The 9,610-nt window shown below is 35.5% G+C and overlaps 1 protein-coding gene across 1 annotated transcript; it reads left to right on the plus strand.

Moving 5' to 3' along the window:
- Positions 1-5,900: 5,900 nt before the first annotated feature.
- Positions 5,901-6,569, plus strand: LOC103310056 (piggyBac transposable element-derived protein 4-like). The gene has a single exon (XM_008187126.1). It carries the CDS (start codon positions 5,901-5,903, stop codon positions 6,567-6,569), a length of 669 nt encoding a protein of 222 aa, XP_008185348.1.
- Positions 6,570-9,610: the final 3,041 nt, after the last annotated feature.

Genomic DNA, 9,610 nt, shown 5'->3' on the forward strand with positions numbered 1-9,610 from the left:
CGTGAAAGTTTTGGGATTGAGTCATTATCTATTTGTTAATGAAGGGTATACCCGTATCGTTGTGGATTTGGCTGTTTCTCATGAACCACGGAGCTTTGAGGCAAATCCTCAAAAATTTGTTTTGTAGAATTTGTAGCTTTTTTATTTTTGTGGGTGACGCGGCTGCCCAAACAGGACAGGCGTAGGATATCAAAGGCCTTATTATTGAAGTGTACAGAAGGAGTGACGATTTTATCTGGAGTGTAGATTTAAAATTTATTAAGGGGTAGAGCATTCTCATTCTGGCATAGCCCTGTGTGAGTTTTTTATTTATGTGGATGTTCCATGAGAGTTTTTCATCGAGGAAAACACCAAGATATTTAATCGAGTCGTCTTTTCTGTTCCACTGTAATACATGGTTGTTAATGTAAATGCTTTTAGGATCTTCGTACCTTTTTAGGGTGAATATTTTAGCCGCGCTCTTAGTCGGGTTGAGGTTCAGCTTCCATTTTTGGAACCAGGAAGTGATTTCATTCAATGAAGATTGAAGTTTTTGTATCGATGAATCTATAGAGCTGTTTTGTGTAAGGATTGTCGTATCATCGGCGAACATTGCGATTTGAGAGTTGGAAGGATTGGGAATATCGTAGCAGTAGATATTGAAGAGGGTTGGCCCCAAGACTGATCCTTGTGGGACACCAGATTTTATTTTGTGTCTTGCTGATAGGTCTGTGTCTACTCTAACTTGGAAAGTTCTGTCTGATATGAATGATGTGATGGTTTTAAATAGGTACGCTGGGAGATCTAGTGCTTTTAGCTTTTTTTCTAGTCCTTTATGCCAGACCTTGTCGAAGGCCTGTGTTAGATCTAGGAAGACTGCTGTTGTGAATTGTTTCTTTTCAAACCCGTGTACTATTATTTCTGATATGCGTTGTAACTGGTGGCATGTAGAATGTTGTGTTTTGAAGCCAAACTGATGTTTGGGGATTATGTGTAGGTAGGGTTTTATCCTTTTCAGCAGGATCCTTTCGTATACTTTGGATAGTGTTGGTAGGAGGCTGATAGGTCTGTAGCTTGAGGGAGAGTTGGCTGGCTTTCCAGTTTTGTGGATAGGGACTATTATTGCGTGTTTCCATGTGGAGGGAAAAGTGGCGATACGCATGGCTGAATTAAATAAGGAGGCTAAGTATGATAACGCTTTGGGAGTTAGGTTTTTAAGGATTTTGTTTGTTACTAGGTCGTGACCAGGGCTTTTCTTGCTTGCTAATTTAGATATTATTGAATTTATTTCACTAGGGGATGTTGGAGAGATACTGTTGTTTTGTTCGGTTCTATTTGTTGCTTCTTCTAAGATTTCGTTTTGTGATGCGGTGTCAGCTTCTGTGGTGAAGCAAGATTTGAAGTAGTCGGCAAAGGCTTCTGACTTTTCAGCATTAGTGTCATATTTTGCTATTCCGTTTTTTAATGGAGGGATAGGCAAGCGTTGCTTTAGTATTCTCTTTGTTGCTAGCCAGAGGCTTGAGTCGTTAGGATTAACTTTTCCAAGATATGCACGGTAAGAGTTAAATCTTAAGGTGTCTAGCTCCCATTTAACCCTCCTGGTTAACTGGTTTAGTTTCCTTTTAACTCCTTCACTTCTGGTTCTTTGCCAAATTTTTCTTGCTTTGTGTTTATCTTTTATTAAATTTTGCACATACATTGGGAGGGAATCGTCAGAGTGTTTGACTTTTATGTGTTTTTTAGGTTTGATCTGTGCATGAGTGATTGATATTTTTATTGTTTCAGTTATGTGTTCGATACTCTTGGTGATATCGTCTATGTTTTGATACCTTTTATGATTATTAAGGTTTTTGTCTAGATTTTCTCTGAAGGCTTCCCATATTATGGGGGCATTAATTAGTTTTGGTATTTTGTGGCTACTTTTGGTTTGTTCGTATAGGGTAGAGATGACAGGAACATGGTCTGAGTCTAGTTCATCTAGAACTAGGTGATGTAAGTCAATAGGGAGATTAGAGATTAGAGCTATATCTAAGATATCAGGTTGTCTGCCAGGTCGTTGGAAGGTTGGTTGTGAGGGGGGTGAAATTATTATCCGTTGTTCCGATGAGATCTTGAGTAGTCTAATACCATTTGGGTTTGTCTTCTGGCAGCCCCAGTTTTGATGCTTAGAGTTGAGGTCCCCTAGGAGTATGGTTGGTTTTTCATTAAATAATTCGGCTACGTCTTTGCTTTGGATTCTTTTATTAGGTGGGTTGTATGCTGAGATTACTTTTATTTCGTGTCTATCTGTTGATAATATTATGGCGATGGCTTCGAGGTTGATCATCTTGGGGATGGTTGCTTGGTGGTGTTTGATGCTTTTTTTAATTAGTATAGCTACTCCTCCAGAGGAGTGGATAGAATCCCTGTCTATTCTATAGATATTATACCCGTTTATCTTAAATGAATCAGTGTTTTTGAGGTGGGTTTCTGTGATGCAGGCTATGTCTATTTTGTGGCGTGATAAAAATTCTATTACCGTAGATTTTTTAGACTTAATGCCGTTGGCATTCCAGTTAACAAATTTGATTTCATGCATGTTAATTATTGACATTATTAATATTATTTATAACGTTTGATTGGTTGACTGATAGTTGGTTTGTGATTGAGTTAAAGATGGAGGTTATAATAGTTTGTATGTTTTGGAGTATGTTTTCAATAAAATCCTGTATGGTTTTTTGTAGGTGATCATTAGATAGCCTATTGCATGTTAAATTTGCGTACGTGTGGGAGGATGTTGATTTTCCTTTAACAATATCTGCATACGAGGTAATGTTCGATGTTTCTGGAGGATGATTGATAGTGTTTTGTTTTATTACGTTTTTTGGTGGTTGGCTTTGGGTTCGGGTATATTTTTGGGCGTTTGTAGATTTTTGGTTCATTATATTTTTGAAGTATTTACAGCCTTTGTAGTTCGCAGGATGTGGTTCGTTGCAGCTTACACATGTTGGAGGCTCTTCAGTTTTTTTATTACATTTAGTGTAGTGATGTGGACCATTGCATTTTACGCATCTGGGATTGAGTTTACAGGATTTGTGGATGTGTCCGTATCTCTGACAGTTAGTGCATTGAGGGGGGTCTTTGGATTTTCTGCGTTGTTCCGTGATAATTATACAGTTAAATAGCTTATCAAGTTTGAAGATGTCTAGGGATATGGGACTGTTGTATAGCTGAACTGCTATTAATGGGGTCGGGGTTTTATCTTTATTAGTTAGTCTTGTCACGGATTTGACTGGGAAATTCAATTCAATTAGTTCTTTCATAATTTCCGTTTCGGTAATTGACAGTGGCAGGTTCCTTATTATTGCCGATATCTCTTTTTCGTCTTTCAGCCTATATGTGTAGTATTCGTATTTTTTAAAATCGAGAAATTTGGTGAGTGCTCGGAAATCGTCGATTGTTTCTACGTTGATTTTTATTTTGTTTGATCTTACTGTGGCAGTAAAACCGTTCAATATCGTTTCTGATATTTCTTGGCGGAACTCTGTGAATTGCGTTATATTTATGACGAATAATGGTAGTATTTTCGGAATAATGTTATCTACGTTAGTTTTCGATTGTGTTGCCTCAGTATTCATGTGGGTATCCGGTTCGAGGTTATTACTGTTATTTAATGTTGTGGTTTTAGTTGCATTGTTAATTATTTCATTCTGGTTCGTTATCGATGTTTCTAAAGGTGAGTAACGATTAGGTGTGGAGAAGAAAGTATTTTTATTTTTATTTGATTCTCTGAGTGATAGGTTTTTCTTGGTGACCTAAACTCGTCATCTGATTTAGGGAACGGAGATGGAGACTGAGAATCGGGTTCTGTCATTATACTGTTTTTTTTTAATTGTGAGTGGTGGGACCTTTCGTCTCTCCGTAATTTTTGTTTTTGAGTCATTTGGTGGTTTGCTCATTTTAATTAGTGTTAATTGTTAGCGTGCGTGTGAGCGGGCTTATCGCCCGTAGGCGGAATATTATCTAGATACCGTTTATTAAATTGGTGCACTTTGTACCGTATATGATAAAGCAATGTACATACCTGGTGAAAACGTCGATAAACTGCGATAAGTGTTTGTACTAGCGAGAGCTATAAAACGGTGCGCGAAATACTTGTGGTCTCTACGGACACCAGACACGAACTAATAAAATTAATAAAACAATGAGGTATACTGTGTAAAAGCAAAGTAGGGAAAACAACAAAGTAATAACAATTTAACTTGTTTTAAACTTGATTCAAACGCTGAAACACAAATAGGTACTCAATAAAGAATAGAATGATTATGACTTGTGAGTTACTAAACACGAATGTCATTGGGTGTGGGCTTGTGGTTAGTAATGTCGTGTAACGTTGTAATCGCTAGTAGTCACGTAGCCTCGCTAGATTTCCACTATTATGAGTATTATCCTTCTGCCGTGCGCTCATGCGGCATCCGTGCCGCACTTTTTGAAAAAACGCGGCAACTTTCTTAAGCCTCGGTATACCCGATTGAGACGCACGGTAACTTTAAGTTATTGAATAAGACACAAGATGGCGTAAGAGTCGGCTAACAGTCATGTCGCGTTTTATCACTATTCAGTATTGAAGTTGACGTGTGTCTGTTTGCAGCACGCGAGCCTCTGAGCGCATCAATATACTTTGTAATTGCGGTACAAATACCGCAGTGCGCACAAAAATGTAAGTATTTTTTATTATTTTTTTTTTTTTTTGTGTACATTTTCATAAATTCCTTGTTATATTCATATGTTTATTTATTTCGGTATTTAAGTTCATAATTGTAAATCTGGTATTTTTATATTAGTCATGAATCTAATTTTTTAAATTGCTTTTTTTTCAGGGCGCAGAGGTACACTGCATCCGATGACATTCTTCAGTGTTTGCAAGAGCTTTCTGACAAGGATTTTTTAGAGGACGACAATGATGACGACATTGACTATGAACCTGAATTTATTAAACAGGATGACGTCAGCAGTGACTCTGAACAATCATTATTTGATGAGAATAATCTACCCGCTGGTGATGATGTGAGTGATGACGATTATTTTTTTTTATGTGGGTAAAGATGGTGAAACGTTGTGGCTCAGTAACTCTGATGCATTGAACACAACCAGACGTAGAACCAGAGCCAAAAATATTGTAAAAATTTTCCCAGGGCCTAAGGATTCGGCTAAAAATACACTTACTCCTCTTGATGCCTTTTCGAAAATTATCTCGCCTGATATGGTTGACCGTATTGTTACGTACACAAATATTTACATTATGAAAACTCTTGCGCTAAACGTTGCATTACGAGCAGAAAAGGGAGAAGAGCTACGACAGAGGGATTTCAAATCTACTTCTAGAAATGAAATCATGGCATTGATAGGTGTTCTTTTTTTACTCTCCATCAAAAAAGGTAATCGTGCAGACATATTTGAGCACTGGCAGTCAGGTGGTACAGGATTAGTGATTCTCAGGGCCAATTTCAGCTATAGGCGATTTTTATTTTTGCTCAGATCGCTTCACTTGGATGATGTAACTGATAGAAAAGATCGTGAGAAAATTGACAAACTAGCTGCAGTTCGAGAATTTCAATCAGACTTTGTCAAAAATTGTCAGAATTCCTATAGTGTCGGAGAGTTTGTCACGATAGATGAAATGCTCGTCACATTTCGTGGAAGGTGTGGGTTCATCCAGTATATGCCACAAAAACCGGCTAAATATGATCTGAAATATTACGCACTTTGTGACAACAAAACATTTTACACCTATAGCCTTGAACTTTACTGTGGTAAGCAATTGGTTGGGCCATATGATAATAATTCTAACAAACCTACTGACATTGTGAAACGGTTAGTTTAACACAAGCTATCCGCTGGCTGAAGACCTGTTACAGGTAGGATTGACACTGTTGGGCACTATGAAAAGAAATAAAAGAGAAATACCTCCCGAATTCATATCGGAAAAAAACCGCCAAGTTGGATCCAGTTTGTCAGGTTTCCAAAATGACATGTCATTGACAAGCTATGTGACGACGAAAAAAAAATGCGTGATAATTTTGTCAACAATGCATGACACGGTGGTCATCGACCCAGACACCCATAAACCTGAGACCATTATGGACTACAATAGCACAAAAGGAGGTGTCGATTCGGTAGACCAAATGTGTTCAACATACTCAACATCTAGAAAAACTAGGCGTTGGACCATGACGGTATTTTTTAGAATCTTAGACATTGCGGGTATAAATTTCTATAAGATATATCTAGCAAATAATCTCGAAAACAATATCAGAAGAACGGAATACCTGAAGACTTTGGCTATATCGTTGATGCAAGAACATTGGAGAGAACGAGCTCAGATTTGGGGCCTTCCAAAAGATGTTCTCACTTTTCTTTCCGATTACAAAAAACCGACTGTTGAAATAAATAAAGATACTCGAAAAGGATATTGTTATTTATGTGGGTCACATAAAAATAATAGGACAAACACTGCTTGTGAAAAATGTCATAAAAATGTTTGTAAAAATCATCGCCAACAAAGAATTGAATGCAGTAGGTGTTTTGAAGATGAGGATTTATCATCATGATGACTAATTTTTCAACACATATATTTTTATTTATAAGTACGCAGATAGCGTTTGAAAAGTTTTTGTTTATTTTAACCTAGATTATTTCTTAGTTTAAAAGTTTGTATATTATATTTGTATATATATATTGTTTTGTATCGCCTTCGAATAAAATATAACTATCGACAGGAGTCGAATTTATTTTTATTCATATTTTTAAGTTATTACAACTATGTTCCTCCATCAATTTAGAATAACTAAAAAGTAAAAAAATATTATAAGTCGAATTTTAGTATGTTAATTTTTTAAGGATGTTAACCTGATTGGTACTGCAGTTTTTTGGGGAATATTACAATTGTTGCTAAATATAAAAACATTAACGCTAAAATGTTCGCTACAAACTTTCTTCCAATTTGGTATTTATGTTAAATTAAGTGCATTAAGCCACACGGTTCTTTTAGATTTATCTTTTGAAAATCTAAAAATAATGTATTGTAATTACTTATTATGTTCACTAGAAATATGTAGGTAGTTAAGTATACTATAGGCATACTTGCACATGAAAAGAAATGTTTTTATTATTATTGCTGGTATTGCAGCACACACAAAAAACGTGGACCATTGTTAAATGTGGCAATTTAAATAATAAATAAACAAACTATAAAATAAATTGACAAATACACTAGTTACAACAAATTTCAAAAGTAATTTTCAGTTTCTTTTATTATCTAAGGATATTATCTATTTAAATTTTTATATTTGAACATAACCTAACAAACTCGCACAATGTGGGAGTGAGAAACTGCCTTCTCTCTCATACTTAAAAGACCGCGACACCATGCGTTGTATGATTTAACATGGCCTATCCATTCTTCTATTATATATGTATTTTCCCGACATTTTGAATACACTTTGCTTTAAGTAATTAAGTGAAGTGTATTTGAATGTATTTGATAATATTAGTAGTACTTGCCAACGTATACAGTTTGCTATAAAAGCGTATAAAGTTTCGATACCAAAATTAATTTATTATTAAAAGTAAAATAACCAAGATAAAACTATATCTATACATCCCGAATTGGAAGGTACATATTGTTTCCATCAGAGCGCGTTTTGTTAATCTGCTTCCTAAATACCAAGCGAATTTTTAACTATAGTAAGTCCATCGTAAGAACGCTACTGTGCGGCGACCAAAATTCGTCCGATCTCGTGCATTCCCACCAATTATTAAAGCCTGCCGTGTTCTTCATAATTATGTATGCATCAGAGATGGAGTAAAATGTACAGATACTCTCTATAATTGTCCCATGAATAACTTCACGTTAATTAATGAAAACAACCGTAGGAGAAATAATATAGACAATGTGCGACAGTACATGTCTTCATATTTTATTTCTCCAGAAGGCGCCATTTCATGTCGATATGACATATGTATATGCTCTACTATAATAATCACATTACAGGAGTTTTTCTATAATATAAGACCCGAATACGGTGGCGCTCCCGTGGTATGAATTTTAACCATGTATAGTGAATTAATAGGTAATTAAATATATAATTATTAATAACTAACTGACCCGTCAATTCGCTATTGCAAGATTTCTCAGATATTAATTTGCTATTTATTTTCTGGATGTTAAATAATTATTTTTATTTTAGACCACTTTTAGTCACGTCTCCGTGGTAATGTAGCCATATAAATTTAGCGTCGCCACCGCAGATTCTTCATTATGTTGAAAAAAATTATATCGCTTGTGTCATTAGAAAAATTGATGCTTATTGCAATTTCTTTTTATTTAATAGATTTAATGTACGAAGCGCTAAAATAAGAGGTCGTGTATGTAAATTTTATGGGTATAACTATGGATGGAACAAAATATATGAATTATGCCAGTATTTTGATAATTTAAAGACTTAAACAATTTCTTAGTAAACGACGTTATCAACTTTTTCTGGATCGGGGGCAAAAATATACAAATACAATTTGAATGTGTCACACGTGACGGGGTGACGTATAGTTAACCGTGAGAAAAACATTGAACGCTTAGGTCAATTCCAGCAACGTTAAGTAAGCACTTAACGTCCCTGTGCTTTATTTATAGTTATTGCTAATGCTAATTTAACGGGAAATTGAATACGTTTAAACATTGGCGCAAATAGGTGGGGGCTTGGGGGGACTTAGTCCCCCCACATTTCTGCCAAGTCCCCCCAGTTCAAAAGTCATTAATTAGTACTGAGCATATATAATTTTTAGAAAATATTATAGGAGGGGCTTTAGTCCCCCCAAAATAATTTGTCTATTTGCGCCTATGCGTTTAAACTTAAAAGGTAAATCCGAGGGTATAATTGGTATTCTTGATATTAAAACAGATTTCTATTACCACAGCCCGTTAAGATTATGCACTCGAGCAATGAACTTCTCAATTTTTTGATTTGTAGTCTTGTACCCTTGCAAAGTGTGGGTGGGCTCAAAAACCTCATTAAAATAATAGGTGCCCCTATTTTTAAAATCAGTGTATGTGGTGGGACTCCAGAAAGCGTTAAAGAGTTAAGAAATTCAGTTGGGAAATGGACTGCATCCTCTTTTTCTAAAACTGTATCGTACATCCGAATTGTGTGTCAAACCTAGATAGAATCAAATAATTTAATTTGTCGACTTGCTCATTTGTTGCTGACAAAATAGCTCATTTTTGAAATAATTTCGGTGATTTAGAAGATATATTTTGAATCAATTTTGTTATAGTGGGTACTGAATTACAGAAACTTTTAATATTTATTTTATCAATCGTTACTTGAAATTCGCCATTGCCTATTAAAAGTAAATCTTTGACAAAATGTATATTATCTTGATCTGTACATAAAACTCTCTTATTAGTTTTAAGTTCTAATATTTTTATATAAGGCCAAAAGTACGATCTTTTCAAAGACGCGTTGACTTCATCAGCTCTTGTACCTCTTGCAACCACAGGCAGGATCTGACGGAAGTCTCCAGAGAACAACTCTGTGCAGCCACCCATAAGACTATTATTATGACGCAAGCCTCGCAACGTTCTATCTAAAGC

The sequence above is a fragment of the Acyrthosiphon pisum genome, chromosome X, assembly GCF_005508785.2.
Source record: "Acyrthosiphon pisum isolate AL4f chromosome X, pea_aphid_22Mar2018_4r6ur, whole genome shotgun sequence".
Classification (NCBI taxonomy): domain Eukaryota; kingdom Metazoa; phylum Arthropoda; class Insecta; order Hemiptera; family Aphididae; genus Acyrthosiphon; species Acyrthosiphon pisum.

Bases quoted from the DNA above. Each gene is read 5' to 3' on its own strand.
- LOC103310056 (XM_008187126.1), top strand. From the start codon at position 5,901: ATGAAAAGAAATAAAAGAGAAATACCTCCCGAATTCATATCGGAAAAA.